Below are 23,856 nucleotides of genomic sequence, written 5' to 3'. Positions count from 1 at the left end.
AGATCCTTCGGCTACGATCATTCTCAAAACCCACCAAAAGTAGTCCAAATGCAGGCCTTACTCAACCAAAACCTTTTAATGTTAATGCTGCTTTTTGGTTACATCCCATATAAAAGCTATAAAAGCATTCCTCCTCCCACTCCTTTTAAAAATGTCAGTAGTTTCTTGGAGAACCTAACGTATCTGTCCTATACAGTGTCCAACATTATGGATTTGGCTGATTGACCTTCCCTGGTTTCTTGTAAATTGTGCCTTTATCCCCAATATCGCCTCATGATCTGGCAATATGATAGTAAGATCTAAAGGTTTGGTTAACTTCATTGTTTTCTTTTTTCTTTCTGCAAGAGTCCTTCATGGGGAGTAGGTGTGTAATACTTACTGCATCATATCAAGAAGTAAATAATGTCTGGTGGCACATTTTTATTAATGTTAAAATTATCCATGGATTCAGAGACATAGCCTAATTCCTGCATCAACCTTTCATGTCTTGATTTCAGCATCCAAGGATGATCATTGCCCAGATGTATACTTTCATGAGAGCTCCCTTCTAACATTTCAGTGTGTGTGTGTGTGATTGAGATTCTCTGTGAATGACTTTCATACACTATTTAGTTGTCTGGCAAAATTTTAAGGATAAACAAAATAGAATAAATGCTTTATTCTTTCTTTTAATTTATCATTTTTCAAAGTAATGAGAGAGTTCCCTAACAACCTCCAAAAGTGACCAAGGAGGTGTGTAATTATTAACTCATGCTGTATTCATTTTAATATATTCATATATATTGCAGTCATTATTTGTTTTTATGTTCATATCACCCTATTTTAGATCACTGAAAGGCCCTTAATGTTACTCTCCTGTTTTTGTGACATGATTCAAATAGCTTCCTTATTCTCTGGAATAAGATGGCCCAGGTTCATCTTATGTATTTCCTCTTCCAGACCTGGATTCAGTGATTTCTCCTAAGAACCCTGGCTCCCTGGTTCCGTCTACTGAGAAATCATATTTAGAGACCACCGTCTGAATGGGAGGTACACTTACTGCTACTGAATTGTCATTGCTTCAAGGATATTTCAGTGGGAGGGTGGAAAATACTTTATTTTTCCCAAAGAGAAAATAAATTTTGATTTCATGCTAATACTTATATTCCAATTTAAAATCTAAAGAGTTTTTCTTAATTTCTTAATTTCCATACTTTTTCACTTAACACTAAAAATCTTGACTTCTAAAGAAATAAATTCTTATATTTTCATACAGAATATATAGTAAAATGTAGCATTCTGTGTTAAGTTCAAAATAAAAATATCAGTGTTAATAATAAGACTACTAAACGCAGGGGTGCTTGGGTGGCTCAGTTGGTTAAGTGTCGGTCCTGGGATCGAGCCCCATATCGGGCTCCCCACTGAGCGGGAAGCCTGCTTCTCCCCTCTCCCACCCCCCCTGCTTGTGTTCCCTCTCTCACTGTGTCTCTCTCTGCCAAATAAATAAAATCTTTAAAAAAAAAAAAAAAAAGATTACTAAATGCATTTTCAGATTTCTTCAGAATTTACTTGACCCTTAGATTATATCCCTTAAAAGAGAGTCAAAATACTGGCTTTGAAGGTCACCAGAAATAATTACAGATTTCTGCAGTTAGGCCATTATTTGTTATTCATTTGGGTTGAGTTGTTTTGGTTTGTTTCCAGTTGTACAAGGAATGCTTTCTATTCTTTATATTTTGTTTTCTTATTATATAAAATGTTTACATGGTCTAAGATCACAGCCATATAATGAGGTACATTCACATAAATGCCTGTCCCATCCTGTTTTCCCCTTCCTGCTAAAGGTAACTATTTTAATATTGTTATGTCCTCTGTGATGTGTGTATTTATTCATGTTGCTCTAGACCCTTTTTAAAAATGTATTCTGAGGATCAGATGATATCCATATATAGGTATTTTGTTCATTTTTACATTCATATCTTTAATCCCCTGGTTATGATTATCTGGTTTATTTCCTGTTATTGGTTGTTCTAAATAATACATCAATGAATGCCCTCAGGATTATACCATTTTGTATTTTTGTCACAATACCTTTGAGATAGATTTTTAAAAGAGGGATTTCTCAAGCAAACTGCAAATGCACTTATAATTTTGCTAGATTGGGGGGCATACTTTTAAATATATGGACCTTGCCATGAAAATGTAGGAATTTTTTAAAACATTTTTATTACAGAGGAAAGAAAAAACTGTTTAACTGGAATGATCATATTTACCAAGAATAATTCATTAGTAGAATTTAAATCAAATTCATGTATAGTCTCTGGTTAATTTAAGTAAATGCCATGAATATTCAGTTCAAAAGCTCTAACAATTTTAGTGTTATGTCTATTATGTCTTTGGAAGTAATGAAGATCTATTATGTATAAACAAATACATAATGTGAGTGGGGATGGATGGGTGGAAAGGTAGATGAAGAGAGAGAGAGAATTTTATCCCGGAAGAAAGCATTTCAGATTTTAATTAATTTACCAACTTTTTATTCAAAAGTTATCTTATTATCCTCTAAGTGACACAGTAGATATAAAAGTTAGTGATGTCTAAATAATAGCACTTGTAATATTTTCTAAACTGTTGGTAAATCTGCAAGTTTGTTTCCTTGGACCTAAAATATAATCCAACTTTTAAATGCAGAATAAAATGTATTTGCTGGTCCTTTTTATGATCATATGTGTTAAGAGAACATGACTATATCGTCTTTTCTTTTCAGTTATGATCACTGCTGAAATCAGGAAGAACAACTCCAAGAAATGAGTGAGTCATTATTTGCTTTTATATCTTAGGCACAGCAGCAATTCAACTACATTAAAATATAGGTGAATGGTAAATTAAAAATAATCGATTGACATTTGAATAGCAGCTGGTTATGTGTAAAAATACATGAAAAAGTAACCTGTAGCAATAAAAACTGATGTATAAATCATTAATGATTCATTTCCCTGTATCACCATATTATTCTTCAGATATAACCACAGAGCCAGTAGCATCCACAAGATGACATACAGGGGAAAAGGTTAAAATTACTCCTTCCAAGTTAGTTATCTTCCATGGGCAAAATAGTGTCGGGTATCTTCTCATTCTTTTCCTTCTTCACAGCTAAAGTCAACAAAATAAAAATATCACATATCTCCAGTCCATAGACTCACTTTAAATCAACATTTCCAATATGCTTACACACTCACCTCAACTATTTTTAATGATTATAAAGTCAGTTTTACTCACTATCCACTCAAGTTAATAACTTTCTACCTTTAAAATGCAAGGATACAGCTACTACCTGTTGAAGCTAGCCACTACAAGTATTTAACAAAACTGACTGGTACTAAAGTGCCATTTATGTAGAAATGGTCTAGAAATGGCAATGTGCTATTAGGACAACGGATACATAAAAATATAAATTTGCTTATGAATTATTTATAAAGTTAGTTTAAAAATTGAATAAGAAAAAATCTACTACCTTTTAGACAAACACGTGTGCAGTCCTCTATGTTATCAAAGTTATTGTCATTCCCTCCACAGCCAGTATAGGTGAAGGCCTCACAGGCTTTGTGTCTTGGATTAAAATAATAGCGAGTTACATTACCAGAGCATTCGCCCCCATCTTTTGGACTGTAGCAATATGATGGACCTTGATGAAAGGGAAAACAAAATTAGAAATGTAATAATACCAAAATTAATTACTGAAGCTTCATTCTGAATTCAGAATATCATACCAAACCATTTAAAAAGTACGTCTCAATTTTCAAGAAAGCTTGCATGCTCTAGTTTGTTAATTCTAAAATTAATTACTGAAGCTTCGTTCTGAATTCAGAATATCATACCAAACCATTTAAAAAGTGTGTCTCAATTTTCAAGAAAGCTTGCATGCTCTAGTTTGTTAATTCTAAAATTTTTATAAACTGGAGAGAATTTCTTCTGAAGTTATGTCCTTGTATCATTTGAATGTGTTAAGAAATTAAACCCAAAAAGCAGATACGGTCAAGTAGAAATTGGTTGTGTTTCAAGGGTTGATGTATGACATGCTTTAGTAAACTTCCTTGTGTTGGTAGATTTACTTTAAACATTTTCATCAGTTCTCCTTCCATCATTAATTAAGTATACATTTATGTAATTCCCAAGTAGTCATTGGAACATTTTTCTTTATATAAAACATTTAAGGAAACACAAGCAACAACCATCTTCTCATTAACTCGAGATTCTGCGTACAGGACAATTATAGAGCTTCTTCAAATCTCTTCCAGAGCAAGTTTTCCTTGTTTGTTAAATTTATGTGTCTTTCTGTATGTGTGTCTCTGCTATGCCTAGGGAGAATGCCTGTATTGCCTCTCTCTACAGAAATATTGCCCAAGTAACCTGTTATTTCAGGGACTAAGGAGGTGGGGGGGGTGTAGGTAAGAAATAGGAGCAGAAAAAAGAAGGATGGAGAGGTCTTTGTCCTACACTTTGCAATTACTAAAGGATACAGAAATCTAACCAAAAACTTTAGACAGAAATTTTCAAGATTCACCATCTGAGGTCTGGATATGTTCTACTACATCCTATACACAAGTGATTCCATATAAACCTGAATTCATGGCATTCAGAATACTGTGATTTTTTTTTTAAGATTTCTCCTTTTTTTTTTTTTAAGATTTTATTTGTTTATTTGAGAGAGAGGCATTGAAAGAGAGTATGAGAGGGAAGAAGGTCAGAGGGAGAAGCAGACTCCTCGGGGAGGTGGGAGCCCGATGCAGGATTCTGGGATCAAAACCTGAGCCAAACTGAGCCACCCAGGTTCCCTAACGGTATTATTTATTTTGAGAGAGAGAGCAAGAGAGAGTGAAGAGGGCAGAGGGAAAGGGAGAGAGAAAACTTAATCTCCATGCTTGGGGCTTGATCCCAGGAGCCTGAGATCATGACCTGACCCTAAATCAAGAGTTGAATGCTTAACAGACTGAGCCACCCAGGCGCCCCCAGAATACTGTAATTTTTATATGTAAACTGAGAAGATGAGAAATAGTCCTAAAGAAACAATCCCGAACAGGAAGCAAAAACTTAAATCATGCACAGCTTTGTGACTTTCTAGCCCTGAGAACTTGGCAAGTCATTAACTTCTGGCAGTCTGTACTCTCATATGTAAATGGGGGAATAATAATAATACTACCTCACAGGAGATATATATATATATAGTAGGACTGATACCCTACTATATGTGAAATCATCAGAACACAAGGCATGTAATTACACATCAAAGTATTATTTTTCTTCCATCCTAAAATCTTAAATGAAACAGAAACCCCATAAAAATAGTATTTACTTTTCTTTGGTGCACAGTAGGCCATACAAGTATCCTTGTCCGGGAAACTGTTCTTACTGTTGGGACACTCGCCAGATATGAATTTTTCACATGTCATGGAACTTAGGTTGAAGAAGTACTTTCCTGTGCGTACTCCACACTGCCCCTTACTGACTTCCAACCTGCATCTATGAGGAACTTCTAGGAAAAGGAGGGCATAAAAAATGCTAGTCAAAAATTAGCTTTAGTAATACTTAGTATTACTTACTTTCAGTATTACTAAATACTAAGTTACTGAAGTAGTTAGTAAGTAATACTTCCTTAGCATTACTTCAGAACTTTACTGCATTTTCAGAAACAACTGGGAAGAAAAAGGTATCACATTTAGTACCGGGATAGTAAATCCCCAGAAGACTTTTCTTTCATCCAGTTATTTAGCTCTTTTTTTTTTTTTTTTTTTTTTTTTAAATAGCAGCCCCAGACCTGAGTCAGCCAAATACAGTGGAAACTCTCTCTGTTCTCTCAGGGTGTTCTGATTTTTCTACATAGAAAGTTAATCAGACTTATTCATAGGAATGCATACACATTTTTCTTTGGCTTAGTTCCTTGAGAGCGCCGAATCCTAACCACTAGACCACCAGAGGCTTAGTTCCTTGAATGGCGAAGTCCCATGTTTTGTTACTGGCCTTACCAGATATAATAAATATGATTAAAATGAAATAGAAACCATGATCATGAATCTCTACTATATCCCTGTACTAACCCAAAACAAGTTTGGGTGTCAGGGGACAAAAGGAAAAGTTACAGTTAACAATAAAATCTGCTGAAAAGTTTGTCAGATTGATGGATAACCGACAGGAGGAAACAGGGCTCTCCAGGAGGCATAAAAAAAAAAAAAAAGAAAGAAAAACACATGGCCCTACGATGAACTCTTGCTCTGAGTCTGCACAGACACTGAATTATGATAAATGCCACTTAGGAGAGAAATTTGTTAGCCAGTTTAAACTTGGGATTACTTTCTGGAAATAATAAGCGAGCCTTACTTAATGTTTGAGAAAATAAAGGCTAAAACTTACTGTAGAAAATGGGATCTGGGAAATTAAGTTACTAGCAGCCAGGAGATCTGAGCTTGAGTAAGGCCACTTACTGTCTATCCTCCAGCAAGCTTCATTGCAGTCCTCCAAAGTTTCGAAATTGTTGTCATTGCCGGCGCAGCCTCCGTAGAAGAACTGGCGGCAGCTCTGTGTGAACCTGTCGTAGTAGTAACGGGGAAGCAGGGCTCGGCAGGGCCCCACGTAGGGGATCTGGAGGCAGATATCTGCATTGTTTCCTTCTGGAGGAGCAGAAGGAGAGCCTGAGAGAGGGAAGGAGGCCTGCCAAGTCTCCGGGAAGGTAGAGGCTTCCCAAGGACTTCTGTCCCTCTGCTTCCCCGCACAAGGGGAGTCGCAGCGAGAAAAGTACAAACTTCTGCAGGAGTATACCGCGGCTCCCAGACGTCCTGTGCGACAGGGGTCTGGGGAGAGCGGGCAGAGAGAGCAGGGCAGAGAGAGCGGGTGCAGTCCGGAACCCCACAGTTGCAGCACCACCCCTGCTTACCCCAGGGCGAAAGCCCGGCGCAAAGAGGAGGGGTCCCCGGAATGGGCAGTACCTGGAGAGCTCTGAGCATTGACTCCCCGCCCGCTCATCAACAGGACCAACCACAGAAGCGTAACCCCTATGCCGGTCATAAAGTCCATGCTGTCCCGTTTGAGTGGCCCTCGGGGCGAGGCGTTTCTTGAATGTGCAGGCGGGAAGAGGGTGCACAAGGTCCAGTCTCCAGGCAGCCTGGGTGCCGATGCCGTGGGTGCCTGCTTTATGTAGGGTGATTGTCCTTCGGATCCCGGACAGGGGCGGAGCATACCTGCGTGAAGCCCGGGAGGCTGATTCATGCCCCACAGGCTGTGACCTATCACAGCCCTGTGTAGGAAAGTGCGGGGACGGGGGATGGGCGGGGGGGATTCCCCCACCAGGTTGAACCTGCCTCCCAAACTTTCTCCTAGCTTTGTGGCAGTGACTAGACTCGACATTATGTGAGTGATAGGAAGTCGGCAAGCTAGAAGGAAATGACCTGGGGGTGATTGCACAAGGTTCCAACTTGCAGCATCACAGGGAAGCCTGAATTTCCATGATGAAAGCACGGCGTCCAAGTATTTGAAGGCAGAGAGCAAGTGTGAAATTCAGCTGAGGAGAGCCTAATTCGTTGCAACGAATTATTTGATTAGATTAGATTAGATTAGAAAGATTAGAAAGTTAATTATGTGTATTTATTTACATTTATGCATACGTACTTCTTTCAGTCAAGATTTAATTTACATTTAATAAAAGGCTCATGATAGATCTTAAGTGTACAGCACTATTCCAGTCAAGAATTAGAACTCTTGCAGCACCCCAGAACATTCTCTCATACCCTCTCCCAGTCAGTCCTTCTGATCCCAGGTAGGGGCAACCACTTACCACCAGAGTCTTGCCTGTTCTTGAAAAATGGAATCATAAAGTGTGTATTGTTTGTACTTCTTTTGCTCCACTACTGTTTTCAAGACGCACCATGTTATTGAATAGTTCATTTCTTTTAAATGCTGAGTCCAATGTATGAATACTACAAATGTCCTGTTACTGGTCATTGCGTTGTTTCTAGTTGGAGACTGTTAGGAATAAAGCTGCTTAGTCCGTCCATACTTGTTTAAGCTTTAATTACTTGTGGGTAAAATATATATAAATGTTAAAAAAACTGCCACTTCTCCAAAATGATTGTATCATTTTATATCCTCCCCACCCCTCATCAGCCCTGTGTTAGTATTGTGGCTGTGTTTTTTGAGCTGGAACTTGAAACTCCATAGGAAGGTGGCTGTAGGGGATCCCTTCCTGCCCATTCCTAATCGTCAGTGCATGAACGTTCATTGCTCCTCTGACATATTAGCCTGGGTCTGATTTTTTCTTCATACAAAACAAACTATTTATGCTTGGATTTCACATGAAATACTGAAGATACTTTTGGTGAACATTTTAATGGATTCTCTTGATGAATGTGTCTTCCTCCCCCTTTTCCTCTTGTTGTATTTAATATTCTCCAGAGAACAATTATTCCTGGCTTCTCCTGAGGACCTGGAAGGAGTTTACAGGAGTTCCCCGTCAAAGTTTCTGAGAAACCCTATGCTCACAGAGAGTTAATAGTCCGGGACATTTTGCACACTAAATCCCTTGTGCCAGTTTTCAGTTATTCTGATGTCATGCCGTAGAATCCTATTCCTAAGAAAACTAGCCTGTCCCGGAAATATTCAGTGTTCACTGATGCTGTCAGGTTACCAGATATCTATGATTAACAGTCCAAGATGTGAGGACAAATGTTTAACAACCAGCTCTCAGGAGTGGTTGCTGATTTGTATAGTCTACTGATTTCCATGGTTTGTCAGTACTCCCGATACGGCCAATTTCAAACAACCAGAACTGGAAATAGATAGGTACAATCAGTTCACCGGAGCTGGCATGCACTGGCTTTAGCATGTGAGCCACTGCAACAGCCAGCTGTTTTGGAAAGACACATTCATAGGAGAATCAGATGAGCCCTTCCCAAACATTAAGAGAGAAGGAAAGTTTTACCAAACAGCCAGTATCACTTTCAGGAGAAAAGTTAATTCAGCTTCAAATTTTCATTCTTCTGAATATGATTTTCATTCTTCTGAATATGACTAAATATATCTCCCATATGGACTAAAATAAATTCAAGGACTGATTCAAACGTGCCATTCAGCGTTGACTATTGTCATTTTTGTTCTTTGTTCTCATGTGCTGGTACTTTTTAATCATCTTTAAGCTTCATATAAAAAGAAGAATCTTATATTAGAGGAGGTGATTTTGGAAAATTGCAGGATGCAATGGGAAAATGACTTTTATCCCTTGCTCCTTTGGACAGTCACATAAACTCTCTAAGCCTTGGTTTCCTTATCTGTAAAATGGATAATGAGTGTATTTTTACATGCGTGTTGTGAGGATTAAAGGACAAGGGCCTCAGCACTCAAAAAGATAGGCTTCAGTGCCTTATACACAGGCACAGGATCCAGACAGATTGTCCATGTTTTGAGTCCAATTGAGAGCCTTGGCCCAAAACATTAAGATGGAACTGCAGCCAGGAAAGAGCAACATGAACTGGCCTCGTAGGATGAAAGCCTGTGACATTGCTCTCATCAGCTCTCCTCTTTGGCTGAGTTCTGTGGTGCCATCTCTGCCTAGGAAAGTGTCACACAATCATATATAACTTTGGGGTGGTTTCTTCTGGGGAAATGAGCTTAGGGTTCTTTGAATCAGAGCAGAGGCCTTAGTCCTAGTAAGGACACAGGATGCTGCATTCCCATGGAGGGGAAGGAGAATGGGGAAAGGGCCAAAATCAGGCCGTTCACCCCCCCAGGTGTAGAGTCTATGGACACAGGGCAAAATTCATGTTCAGAGGCACTCAAGAAATGTTAATTACCTTCCTTTATTCTATGCCAAATCAGGTGCATCTTTCACACCCCTGTGACCACTGAGCAGAGACAGGGAAGAAGAATTCAACAAATGGGGCCAGTTAGAAGTTTGAGATGATCAGGCCAAGTTATCAGGAAGGAAATTATGCCTCTTAATTGCAAACCACTTGAGTATCTTTATATCCATGAAAAACATATCTTCCAATGTAAGGGGAATCTAAATTTTCTGGGATTATTTTAAATTACTGAATTCATCTTTAGCATCATGTGGAAGGAGCCATGTGACCACAGCAACCAGCCTCCATAAGGATGTCACAGTGCTTCCATATCTTAAACCAGTATCTAGGCCAAAAGTTTACCACATAGCAAAGGAAAAGAAGTCCTTTATCCAAAGTCAACAGGAAGTGGAAGGCTGGAGGGAACCACAAAGTACAGTCACCCAGATTGATTTGTCATTGTTACACCAAGTATTAACTTTAGTGGCTGTGGCTAAAAATAGAGCTTCAAAATAGTTCAGAGTTCTGTGAAATAAGGCATGGAGTTCTTATAATCTGAATGTTAAAGGAACTATAAATATTCTCCATTCCACTATTTTCATTTTACAGAATTCTGTATTGAGATCTTGCCATGTTTCCTTACCTTTGTTGCTGACAGAGCTGAAGACTAGTTCTTGATATTCAGCCCTGTATTCTTCCTTACATCCCCGTACCTGGACTCCTTTTACTGCACGGAGACCTCAGAGTGGATCGTTAAATATCAGAATGAAAACACACGGAAGCTTCAGGAACACCTGTGCGTGTGTCATATCCTTGCTTCTAGATCCTTCTCACCATCTCCCACATGCCCTCCCCCAAAATGGAGACTAAGTTGATTTGGAACACATTAGTTCCTAGAAGTCCCAAGTCTCAAGTAAGATGTTCTATCTTCTGAGAGCCACACAGGCTTGGACGGTGATTATGAGTTTAACAAGAGGATTAAGACAGACGGTCTTCCTCCCTGTCAGACACCTCAGAGAGAAGTGGCATGTCTAGCTCATAAATGAATGAGGTGAATTAACTGAACCGGTGATTTGGGGATATATATTATATATCATAGTCACTTAAGGAGTTACATTGATTAACTCGTCAATAAGCAAAATTCTTGCTGCCTGTTAGCTGAAGTCCTGTCAAAATAAAATCTGAAGTGAGTCCATCTGGCACGAACAAGAATTTTACACGTTTGATAAGAAAGGCAGTTCATCTCTTCTGAGAGATTAGGGATCACGAGGATTTTGTTCAAGTTTAGGCAACTCTTTCACCTACAAGGTGTTTTTCTAGCGAGTTGGGTCACGTAGGAAATGTTTACTCTAGTGCGCCCTCTGTCGGATAGAGAGTGCATCTGTGAGCAGTGTATAATAAGGTGGAACCGGCTAAGAGGATGAGACATTCCCTGTGCCTAATTTTATTATTCTTGTTCTCCTTAGGGAGGACGAGATAATGGGGTATTTAATGTGTCTCTTACCGTGATCATTTCTTCATCCATATATTTTAAAAATAAGCAGAATTACTATTTAATACGTGCCAAATCTTGTGCTAGGCGTTTTGGAATTCAAAGACAAATACATATAGGGATCTCCTAGCATAATAGAGTAGAAGAGTAGACATCACAACCCAACTGCAATATCGCATTTTCAGTACAATATTAAAGATATGTACTAGGTTTTATGGGATTATAGAGGAGGAAATAAAATTTTGGTAAGAGCTCAGTTCAAAACAAAAGCCAATCTACACAAACATATCTAACATTGTAACTTTTATGCCTGCGGGACACAGAGACTCATTCCTTAAACAGCTGCCTGCTTTGGTCAGTTTTGTTTTGTTTTGTTTTGTTTTGTTTTTTTAGGTGTTGTGATTCTAGCAAAGCATTGCCTTCTGTAGAAAGGCAGAATCTCAAAAAACCCCTTTTTCTTCTACCTAGATGTATGTTCATTCAGCTGTCATGCCTACTTAAGAGGCAAACCATCTTTTCTCTTACTCACACTGCTGCATACTTAACTATGTAGGGCACCCAAAATGTTGGGACAAAGTTTGGACTATTTTATCCAAGACTTTCCTAGCACAGTATGGCTTCACCACCACCTGCCCAGAATTCTAGCCTGGGCTACTAATCCACCAGAGAGTGGCATGTCAAGAAGGGAGGAAAGACATAGAAAATTGCCCCTAACTCCTGTATATCATGTGGGAATAGCAAGCACTATAATAATGAATATGATGTTTATTGAGAGTTTACATCTCCCACAATCACCACTGAGGGTGATACTTTATGCTTCCCACTCTGCAAATGAGCACTGAAACTTAAGGTGAATATATGATGGCGCCATGTCTATACAGTTAGTTCAGGCCATTGGAATCCTGATCCACTGGTCTCATTCCCTGTACAAATGTAATTTCTTTTACATATTAGTGGGGCCCGAAGTCGGGTTTATTATATATAACATGTGCTCATGACCTCAGTTCAGTACCTGGACAGCTAGATTACAGACTTCCTTTTCACTCAAACATGAAGTTTGTAATTGAGAACAAACAGATCACTGCAATTTAAATACATTGCTATAATGCTCTAAGAGAAACATCTGCCAAAGTTAATAATCAGATTAGAGGATTGAGAGAGTTAATCACTAAATCCTTATTTTCAGGGTTATATATAGCAGAAAGTAATGGAGCTTGACCTTTCAAGTATAAAGACACTCTTTCTTACAAAAATATTGTCCTTTCTTTATACCTTAGCCCAAATCTCATGTTAGTTATACAGTACTTACTAACGTGTCTGTCATAAACCCTGCATATGCTCGTTTATTCTAGTTTTATATAGATAAGCTTTCATCTCTTAAGTCAAACAGGAGGGACAACCTACCATTTGGGGGCAGGGGGAGGCCATAGTTGCAGTTTGAAAGGGCAGTGTATCTCCTAAGACTCTTACTATTTTTTGGGGGGTGGGGTGTATCTCTCTTGGCTACTAGCCAAGGAAGAAAACTGAGTCAAACTAAAAGGTGTTATTGGAAGAGAGTTGACTACACTAGCATGGACTAGGTCTACTGAATGAGCCAGAGAAGTGTGAACTCTTCCTATTGGTCAGCAGGATGTCTGGCACTCTCTTTCCTTCCCTTACAGTAGAAGACATGCCCTGGTCGAACCAGACACCAACACTGTAGCTACTGCCCTAGGTCCTTTCACCTCTTGCCTTCAAGAGGACTTTACTCCTCTCACTCCTCTGTAACATCAGTTCTTTCAATAGTTTCCATTTCTATCTCTGATTTTTTTCCCCATCCCAAACTTAAAGTTCATATTTGACTTTCCACCCCTTTCTTGTTAGAGCCTTATTTCATTGCTCCCTTTCCCAGCAGAAATCTTATCTTCACTATCTGCCTCCACTTCCTCATCTCCCCCCACCCCATTGCACTCTGATTCAACTTCCACATTGGGAAGAGGAAGAACAGGAAGTGCTCCCATCAAGGGCACCTCATCCTATTGCCACATCTTACTGGACCTCTCAATTCATACAACATCCAAAGCTGTTGCCACTGAGGTCACCAGGGACCATGTTTTTCCATTTCAGCAGTATTTAACCATTTCAGATTCTTCCTCACTCTTGAAATGCTTTTCTTTTAGTTTTTAGTTTTTCCACATTCTTCTGGTTTCCCCTACTTAGTTGACTATTCCTTCTCAATCTGTCCTTCTCCTCTACCTGCCCATTAAAAGTGGAATGACTCAAAGTTCAACCTTGAGAACTCCTTTCTAACTGAACTTTCTTCTTATGTGATTTTAAGTGTACACACACACACACACACACACACACATATTTGTGTATAGTCTTTACCTCACCTCTGAATTCCAAATGCTTACATCTTCTAAATATCTACTTGGATATCTAATAGACATCTCAAATATTATATGTCTTTTTTTTTAAAGATTTTATTTATTTATTTGATAGACAGAGATCACAAGTAGGCAGAGAGGCAAGCAGAAAGAGAGGAGGAAGCAGGCTCCCTGCTGAGCAGAGTGCCCGATGTAGGGCTCGATCCCAGGACACCAGGATCATCACCTGCGCCAAAGGCAGAGGCTTTAACCCACTGAGTCACCCAGGCGCCCCTCAAATATTATATGTCTTAAACTGAAATCTTGACCATATGCCCCAATCTTCCTTCTTTCTGTCAGTGACACTTCTATTTAGACTTTCAAGTCCAAAACTGTGGAATCACTCTTGACATCTCCCATCTCTTCATCACCCAATCCATCAATAGTCCTGTCAATTCTACCTGCAAATCACATTTTTAATCTCCCCTATTTCCCTATATCCGTGGCCACCAATATTGTTCAAATCCACCTGTTCTTAAGGGACTCTTTGGTTACGTTCTTCCATAAAATCCCAGTTTCCGCTGTAGTTACCCTTCAACCCCACACACCTCACTTTTTTCAAAGTAGAATCCGAACCCTTCATTAGCTCCTCACTTTATTCCTTACCACTCCTCTGAGTCACTCTACGTGACTTGGCTACTGTCTCCGTTCCTGACCTCACCCCATCACTCTCCCTCTATCTTACTCTACTTGTTACATAGTGTTTTCTGTTCTTGTACAACAAATTTGTTCCCACATCCTGCCCATTGCATGAGCTGTTCCCTCTGCTTAGCCCTCCTCCTTGCATGAAATGCTCGTCTACTGACCTTTACTGTCTCCTTCTGAACAGTCTTAGTCCCGCTGACTACTTCTAATCAGTCTAGATGATGTTGCTTCACATCCTAGTCCCTCCTTATCACGAACTATAGCATTTATCAGTTTAAATCGCTATGTTTATTCATTTTGTTTCACTTGTCTGATCCTTTGACTATTATGTAAGCTCTGTGACAGCAGGAAGCTTTCCTGTTGTAGTCACCATTGTTTCCCAGTGGTGAGAGCTAGACTTATGGAAAGTAGAATCTTATAAGCATCTGTGGAATAAACAAATTACTTATTATACCTCCCCTAGTACTTATCACAATTAATATATGTTACATTTTATCTTGTTTATTGCCTTTCCCCTTCATTAGAATGTATGTTCCTCATGAGTAAGATTTTCTGTATTTTTTTTCTGTTCTACCCTCAAGCATCTAGAATAGAGTCTAGAACATAATAGTCCTCAGTAAATATTTGTTGGACAAATGAATAAAACGTTAGCTATTTTTATAGTCCTAAGTATAATGTCAGGATGGAAAAGAATAGTACAAGATAAGAAAATTTATAGCCCTATGATTGCAAATTTACTGTAAATAATATAGTGTATTTGTTTCTGAAAACAATGTGTCAAATGGAATGTTTATAAATCAAAATATTTAAAGTGTTAGCAACATTTCTATTTCAAAGAATGTGTGACTTATCTTCTGTATAAAACAGGGGACTTCTAAAAATAATTTTAATAATTTCCACTAATACAGATTTTGTAAGTTCAATATTTTGTCGAGTTGCCTTACTTCAAAATATGCTTATCTATATAATGTGTAAAAACAAATAGAAAGCAGGTAGCTTTTGAACTTTATACTAGCCCACTTTAATTCTTGAATAGATTAACAAGAAAACTATGGACAATATTAGTGAGACACTTAAGCTACTCTAAATCTTTCTATCTTCTCTACATCCCATACTCGCACCCACAAAACCCCTGAAAACCATAAACAACCTGACATATTTTCAAAAAGCCCTGGGAGGGGCGGTATTGCCTCCCACAGAGAACCCCTGCTCTATGAATGGGGTACAGCTCTGAGGTACTTTTTCCCCCTTCTCATCTCTTTACTTTGTTGGACCTTACCTCCTCTGATAGTAGGCAAGATGGAAGAAGTAAAAGGGCAAATATCTTCTACTTAAAGGGGTAGGTAACACCCCCCCCCCATGAATTAGCTATAATTGCTGCCTTAGCTTGTTGGTCTGAGTCTTCAGTCCTTCTCTTTTATATTCTGGTGGAAGGGGGGTAAGGATGCTTGGTAATAGTGCCAGTAATATGATCTAGCCCCTCTGAGAACTTCCCATGTAGAGGAGGCTCAGTTGGAAGCTTTGAGCTGCCCAGAGATTGGGGCCAGGGTGGGGGGGAATAGGACAGAGAGGCTTAGTGCCCCTTGTTTTCAATTCTGTACTTTCTTCCTGTGTAATTCTAAAGTGTGACACAACAAATCTATGCTTTTACACTTATTTGGGAAGGGTAACAGAAGTGTGTTGGATTTGAAAACACCCCAGACCAAAAACCAAGCACCTGTGTTATAGCCCAGCTCTGTTGCCACCCCTTTTATGATTTGGGTCACTCCAACTGTCTGGACCACCTTTACTTCATCTGTAAAATGGGTTTAAGGATGATTGGATGATGCCGTATCTGAATTCATTTAAACCCTTCAATGCAACTCTGAGCCTTGGGACTCCATGCAGACAATATACACTGCCCTTTCTTTGGCTGGCTGTCTTTGAAGGAAGTTAGAGTTTTGATCCTCACTCTTTGAATTTTCTCATGTAAGTCCCATGGCATCAAGTTTGGCAAGCATTCCCTCATCTTCTAAGATTCGCCTCCACCAAATGAAATGTGTTTTCCTTAAAGTATTATTGAATTTTAGAGTTCAGAGATCATTTGTTAGTAAATTGGTGTTACATACTTTGTACTTTTTTCTATGGCTAGGTGAATATTTATGACATAGTTTGCTAGTGACTGTATCTACACCCCATGATTCTCTTTTATATATTGAACAATGGGCAGGAGTAAGGACATAAAAGTTGTGAAAGACTTAGATGCTCTTATAAAAGTCCTTATAACCTTTTGTGTCTTAGATTTGTCAGAATCAGTGCCTAAGACAGGGATCCTTGTCCAAGTGATTTACCAAGGATGAGCTCTCACAAGAAATCTCTGAAGGAAGGTAGAAAGCAAGATGAAGCAGAGGTTAAGCAAAGGTATAGTCTCAGATGTCTAGCATATCCTGACTCCATGGGGAGCTCTGGAAGGTTCTCAATTACAGGATTTTTCAGCCCAGAGGCACCCCCTGAACTGTTACAACCTCACTTCAGCCAGCCCTACACTAAAGGTCACTCACAGGGGCCAATTGAAACTATAATCTCCCAGACATCACCAGTCGAAGTCGTTCCCATCAGCCAAGAACAAACCCATGCAGAAGGCTTGCCCTTGGCAGTCAACATGTGCACCTCTGGGAAAATGAACACGCCACTCTGGAAAGGGAAATCTAGGAAGGGCACCAACAGCATCTGCTACCCATGATATTAAGGGACCCAAATCATGTCCACATGATATCCCTAAAGAGCACTTATAAAGCCACCTATCAGCGAGTGCCATGTAAGATATCCGACTTTGAAAGTCTAGAGGTGCAGAATAAGTGGGTAACCCAACTAACGTGTACTGAGCACATATTCCGTGCCACATACCGTTATGCAATATTGATCCCTCCCAAGACATCTGCAACCTACATAATCATATTGCTCTAATTTCCTAGTGAACTGAGGCACAGAGAATTTAAGTAACTTGATCAGGGCCACACCCCTAGCAAGAGTCAAAGAGTGATCATTTCATTGTCAATAACATGGTAGGGATTCTCTAAAACAGAGAAAATTAAATTCTAAGCCCTATTCCAAATCAAAACCTCTTCAATTGGGCTCATATTTTAACAAGTTCCTAAAGCGATTCTTATACACACTGAAGTGTGAGAGTCATTGCCAGTGGAATTAGTTTTTCAAGATGGAGAAAAAATGTGCCAAGGATAATCTCAACCACTAAAAATGATCAGCAGACGTAGATTTGCTTGTGAATGGTTACAGATAGTCTGAACGCAGTTAAGAAGGAAGGGGAGAATGAATATCTCCCTCAAATACCAAACAACAATTACACAATTACACGGGTTGAAGAACAATCTTTTCGTGTCATATTGTTTGCTAAATTAAGAACAGAGAAGCAAAAATAAAAAGGTAAGAGAAACATTGACTTTGGGTCCTCATAGAGTGTTCTTTTCTATATCTGTGCTGGCATATTTAGGCATTTGCCCCTAAAAATATGTGAAAATGTCTGTTTCCCAAAGAAGAAGAGTCCATTATAAGATCAAGAAGGGAAATAGTATTTCCTCAAAGGTTTTGGAAATGATAACACTATATCACTATAAGGAAATAAGTTAATTGCTCATAAATTATTAGCAGAATATTTGTATATAAATATGCAATGTTTTGTTCGCTGAAATAACATGTGACCTAAATATGTCTACTTTCATAAAAATATCTCATTATAAAACCTGGACCAGGGAGACAAAGTAGAAAAAAAGAATACAAAAAAAGGAGAGGTTTTAAGTGTGATGTCACTTAACTACAATGAAATACTTTCCATTTAGCATATGGGTACCACCAGCTACTGCACCATTTTCCCCCGTTGCCCATTGATCTAATTAAGGAAAAGAGATTGCTGAGAGTGCAGAAGATCCTTCTTTTATGATGTCCAACAGTATGCCCACTATGTCACCTTTAACCTGATACATTTGGTCATGATTGCTTTCCAGTGCATTGTGACGGTTACACAGAACTTCCTGGTATTGTTTAGAGAGAAATTCTAAGTAACATGCTCGTTTCTGATTAATGAGGTTGTTTGCTATATCTCCACTCTATTGTTTCATATTACAACCTGTTATTTGTAAAGAACTTATAGTAACAGTTTGTGTGTAGTTCTCTGTTAATACCAGATTACTCTAGCATTTTAGAGGATTAATTCAGTCCTCAGAATGACCTCAAGCTCATTTAAATGGTGTATATCATATAATGGAGAGTTTTGGTGTTGAAGATTGAGTGTTGGAAACACAAATATTTACACTATACAAAAAAAAACAACAATAAAACAAAACAGAGAAAAGGAGGAGCTTTGGATGTTTACGACTGTATGCTGACTAAACTGACCTCTCCCACATCCCTACAAACCTACTAGCAGGTGGTTAGAGTCAAATGCTTGGTTTAATCATATTAGTGAAGATTATAAAGAAGCTTTAAAATTGCAAGGCTAGTGTGCAGTGCTAGAATTGTTCAGAGAGCATTCGTAAGAAATCAGTTATCCTAGAAAGCTGAAACAAAGAAACAGTTCCCTTAGTAAGTTAAGAGCAGAGGGAGGGACTGGCTAATATTGACCTGAACCATGTCCAGAAATTTGGTGTATGTATGAACTGTCTCTTTTTTCAGCAGGCAAAAGATGCCAGTGATCAATATTGAAGACTTGACAGAAAAGGACAAATTGAAGATGGAAGTTGACCAGCTCAAGAAAGAAGTGACCCTGGAAAGAATGCTGGTAAACCATTGCTCCCTTTTGAATTTTATTTTAAACTATAGATATGGTAGGACTGCCAGGTGAGGACCTGTCACAGGGGAGCAGAATTTGTCACCCCAAACAAAATATATTTCCTTAACATAAGTATTGTTTTAGGCTGGTTATTTTTAAGAAATAGCAGGTAGGAGAATATCTGAAAACCAAGTACAAGTCGTCCTTTTGTAAGAGACATTTACAGTTATAAGAGAAGTCTCCATTTATAAAGTCTCCCTCTCTGTACCAGGAAGAGAAGGATGACTCTAAAACTCTTATTAGGAGAGAAGGCAAGGACTTAAATGCACTTGAATTAAGTGGGCTTTTGATGTCTGCTTTTCCTGAAAACCTCCCATAACTGGCCTTTCTGTCCCCAAACCCCAACATTTTTTGTCTTCAGCTGGAGATGGTATTTAAGGGGGTGTCCTGGGCCATTTTGGTTTTCCTGGATCTCTCCCATGTACAAAGGAGGTATACATGCTATTAAATTTTTGTGTGTTTTTCTCCTGTTAATCTGCCTTTTTCATTAGCAGGAGTGTCTCAATTAAGAACCTTAAAGAGTAGAGGGAAAATGATTTGTCCTCCCCCACACCATTCACTAGAGAGTCTCAATGTAACTAAAAATGAATTGTTCAGGTAAAAATGCATTAGAGAATAAGAAAATTAATAATCATAATTATCTCTTGATTCAGACTTTAAATGGAAGGTTTCGCAAACTATTTTACGTGGGCCAAATCCTTAGACTGTTTTTGTATGACCACAAAACTAAAAATGTTTTTCTGTTTTCATAGAATTGTTTTAAAAAAGAAGGAAAGAGAGGGAAAGAAAAAGGAAACAAAGAAAATGAGACAGAGACCATATTTTAGTTCAGCAGTAAAATGAAGCAATGCATACATAGGCATTTTATTTTTCCTTTTCTAAATTGATGTTTCTTTTTATTTAATGTAATACTTTGATGTTTAAAGACTTTTAGCCAAGACCTCATTTCCGCCAGCACTGTCATGGCTAGTAATGAATGAGTACACGCTATTCCTTCTTTGCAAATAAAAATGAGTTCAAGCACGAGAATTTGCTCATTCCTCCTAAAAATATCTGACAGATCTTGGAAATGGTTACCAAGAGTTCTCTGCCATTAAAAGGAGAGGTGTGGCAAAGGAGTAAAAGTTTCCTCCAAACAAACAGTGACTAAAGCTTGGAAAATGTAGATATGTATTTTAGATTTTTTCATTTTAGGAAAGTAAGTAGAATAAAACTCCTCTATGAGTGATAAGAGTATATTTTATATTTTTTCCAAAACACATTTTATCAAGCCAAAGCAGAAAAGGAGTTTGTATTATCTTCATACTTTGCTCAAGACCCTTATTCCCAATAAATATTGGAATTTTGGCTTCTTTGACATTTATAATAGTCTCAAACTTCTCTTTTGCCCTTTCCGTACAGGCAAAACATATTTTTCTATAAAAATAAAATTAAATATATACACAGCACAAAAAGCTTGGAACATACAACAGAACAGTTAAAATCTTTATATTTGGGGGAAAATAAAGGAAATTTATTTTTTCTTCTTGACTTGAAACATCCAAATGCTGTTTCATTATTTATTTCCTTAGAATTGTTGTTTGAAAGGCAGTTGGGGGACGCCTGGGTGGCTCAGTTGGTTAAGCAGCTGCCTTCGGCTCAGGTCATGATCCCAGCGTCCTGGGATCGAGTCCCACGTCGGGCTCCTTGCTCCGCAGGGAGCCTGCTTCTTCCTCTGACTCTGCCTGCCACTCTGTCTGCCTGTGCTCACTCTCGCTTGCTCTCTCTCTGACAAATAAATAAAATCTTTAAAAAAAAAAAAAAAAAAAAAGAAAGGCAGTTGGATCATATTCATGTTTATTATTCATTTGTGGCCAGCTTATCTGGGATTTTTTATTTTGGGTGAACATCACATACATCATCATCTAGCAGGTTTGGGGGTTCCTTTTCCCTGCTACTCAAAACTCCTTGCTTTTGGAAGTCAAACTAACATAATACCAGACTGCCAAAACTAAACACACACACAAACACACACACACACACACACACACACACACACACATTTTAGATACCAAACCTATAGTTTTGACACAGCTGGCATAAAGTCCTTCTCAAACGGTTCCAGGGGATAGACACTGGAACCACATCCCTGGTTCAGATTCTGGCTCCACAACTTTCTCCCTGTGGAATACTCACCTGAAATATTGTCTATAAAATGGGAATAGTAACAACATCTAATTCAGAGGGCAGCTGGGAAGCATAAATGTGATAATGTATTTAAATCTCTGAGAGCAATACCTAGGACATACCAAATGCTTTCTACTAATTTTTATTACTTTTTAAATAATTATTTGATGTCTGTGAATCAGAATAGTTCATACTATTCTGCTATCAAGGTGCTAGTATTGTCAGAAGACACAACTCTTTGCACCCAGTTTTTAAAGCTGACAGATTTGCAATTGAGCACATACACTCACATAGGATTTTTAGGTAATTTATTGCTCTTTATAGCCTCAGATCCTAGTTAGACATTGTCAAAACCAACCCTTCGCTGACTCTAGAATTACAATACCTCTATTCCTGACACCCAGTTGGGGCCAAAATAGCTGCTGTTTGGAGGAACGGGGGGAAAAGTGAACCTAAATCTTAATTTTGAATTTTGAAAAGAAAAAAATGTGAATCTAAATTACTGCATATTTCAGAATTGTGTATAAACTACGAGCATCCTCATATGAAGGAGACATCTGACCAAGGCCTTGCCCCAGTTAGAAATGATGTTTCCTAATATGTAGATAATGAACTTGCAGAGTTATAAAGTAATCTTAAGTCTTATGTTTAGTGTTGCTGGAAATTTGCATTCAAAAATGATATAAATATTTTATTTAAAAAAACAGTGAATTAGTTAGAGAAGTTATGGAATGGCCACCTAATGGACTGCCAGAAATGAAGTAGTTTCATGTTAATGTCATGAACAGTAGAATAAGTGAAAAGGAAATAAGTTGAACATTAAAAGAAATATTTTGAGCTTGTGTGGATATGCATGTTTATATGTGTATACACAGATGCACACATTTATATTTCTATGTGTTATAGAACCTTGACTCTTTCTAAAAGGTGTTTTAAATGGCACATGGACCATTTAAGCTCTGGCTGAATCCATTAAGTTACTAAAGCCTGATTTTTCATGAAGCCATTGCTATAATGGTAGATGAGTGAAGGGCAAGCTCATAAACAAAAATAATGATTTAGTTCAACAAATACATGTTTACTGAGCACCACCTAAATCCAGTCTCTGTTCTGGATGCCAGTGATACACGTGAACAAGTCAGCCAAAGGTCCTTGACTGGAGCTCATGATCAATCATTGTAAATGAGTTTAAAATAAAATTATATGTGTATACTTCTGAGAATTCAGGAGTGGTGATAAGCCTAGAATTTAAAAATTATTCATTCCCTTCCACCTTTACAGGTCACATTTCCGGAATGAGGAAACAGATTTAATCAATGTTTACTCTGGTGACCCTGGTGACCTCTGTGGCCAGCTGTTTTCTGATCCCTGTTCTGATCTCCTTTAGAGAAGCTGGAGGCAGTATCTCCTGAGAACCCTTAGCTGAATTATGGCCAAATGGTTCTCCTTTACCTGAAGATATCCAGGACAGGAAAAAAGAGCAGCTATTTTTTTTTCTTCTCTCCTAGAAAATACATATGCACTGGTGGAAAGCAGAACACATCAAAAAGAACACAGAAATTATAATACATTCTTGGATTCTGCAGTATTCTGTATTAAACCAAATGTGTCATTTCTTTCTCCTTCCCTTTAAGGTCTCCAAATGTTGTGAAGAAGTAAGGGATTATGTTGAAGAAAGATCTGGGGAAGATCCACTAGTAAAGGGTATCCCAGAGGACAAAAACCCCTTCAAGGAACTCAAAGGAGGCTGTGTGATTTCATAAGAAAAAAAAAAAAAATTCCATGGAATAACTTGAGCTTTAATGACAGTACTAATTTTTGGTCATCTATAATAATACTATTAAGCATGTACGTAACCTTTTGATTTATAAGTAAAAACTTTTAATAAAAAGTGGGATGTGATAATGCATAAATCTGTTTTTCTTAAAGTATTTAACACAGAGTTTAGCACATAACTGGCAATAACTACTGATTGACCCCTTTCTTTAACAATGACTGCTATGGAGACAACTGGTTGGCTCAGTCAGTTAAGTGTCTGAATTTTTTATTTTGGCTCAGGGTCATGCTCTCAGGGTCGTGAACTTGAGCCCTACCTTGGGCCCCACTGTGGGCATGGAACCTGCTTGGGATTCTCTCTCTCCTTCTCCCTCTTCCCATTCACACTCTCTCTCACTCTTTCAAAAACAAACAAACAAAATCAAAAAACCCAAACAAGCAAAAAACAAACAAACAAAAATACTATGTTTCATGAATGAGTCTGTATTATTCTGGTTGCCAATATATAGTTTTCTGTTTCTTAACTTCTCTTTCAACACTATTAATATTTTAACAGGAGGAAATTTTATGCTTAGCCTTATATGTTTTCCAACCTTTCTGTTCCTTTGTAGAGTTAGGAACTCTATTCTTTTGATTCTCTCTTGAAGATCTATCTTGACAGAATGTGTACTCTGAAGATTTTCACTGTGGATGTTTCGTTTTCTGTTTCTTTTGCTCTCTCAACCCCCAGGCAGCAGTGATGGT

General features: G+C 38.3%; 2 protein-coding genes across 19 annotated transcripts in view; one reads left to right on the top strand and one right to left on the bottom strand.

Moving 5' to 3' along the window:
- The window catches only part of GNGT1 (G protein subunit gamma transducin 1), a 369,437-nt gene extending 345,952 nt beyond the window's left edge, over window positions 1-23,485 (top strand). For 7 of the 17 annotated variants that reach the window (XM_032304829.1, XM_032304835.1, XM_032304834.1 and 4 more), the window contains 3 exons: window positions 2,747-2,790; window positions 19,014-19,119; window positions 22,971-23,485. In XM_032304829.1, coding sequence (XP_032160720.1) covers window positions 19,024-19,119; window positions 22,971-23,099 — 225 coding nt within the window. In that variant the 5' untranslated portion in view covers window positions 2,747-2,790; window positions 19,014-19,023 and the 3' untranslated portion in view covers window positions 23,100-23,485. Of the gene's footprint in view, window positions 1-939; window positions 1,030-2,714; window positions 2,794-18,376; window positions 18,428-18,835; window positions 18,924-19,013; window positions 19,120-22,970 lie in introns of those variants that run through there. The other 10 variants (XM_032304832.1, XM_032304838.1, XR_004276799.1 and 7 more) reach the window with 8 other exon arrangements.
- Window positions 2,790-7,277, bottom strand: TFPI2 (tissue factor pathway inhibitor 2). 2 transcript variants are annotated; one of them, XM_032304819.1, is made up of 5 exons: window positions 6,960-7,277; window positions 6,459-6,665; window positions 5,333-5,512; window positions 3,494-3,664; window positions 2,790-3,132 (listed from the first exon to the last, which is right to left on the bottom strand). In XM_032304819.1, the coding sequence occupies exons 1-5, from the start codon at window positions 7,237-7,239 to the stop codon at window positions 3,071-3,073; spliced, it is 900 nt and encodes a 299-aa protein (XP_032160710.1). In that variant the 5' UTR covers window positions 7,240-7,277; the 3' UTR covers window positions 2,790-3,070. The 2 variants fall into 2 exon arrangements, with proteins under 2 accessions (XP_032160710.1, XP_032160711.1); XM_032304820.1 differs by having other exon boundaries at window positions 6,459-6,644; window positions 6,960-7,270.
- Window positions 23,486-23,856: the final 371 nt, after the last annotated feature.

The sequence above is a fragment of the Mustela erminea genome, chromosome 11 (genome assembly GCF_009829155.1).
Source record: "Mustela erminea isolate mMusErm1 chromosome 11, mMusErm1.Pri, whole genome shotgun sequence".
Taxonomy (NCBI): domain Eukaryota; kingdom Metazoa; phylum Chordata; class Mammalia; order Carnivora; family Mustelidae; genus Mustela; species Mustela erminea.
The sequence above is the reverse complement of the archived record's forward strand: the minus strand, read 5'-3'. Positions and strand labels throughout refer to the sequence as shown.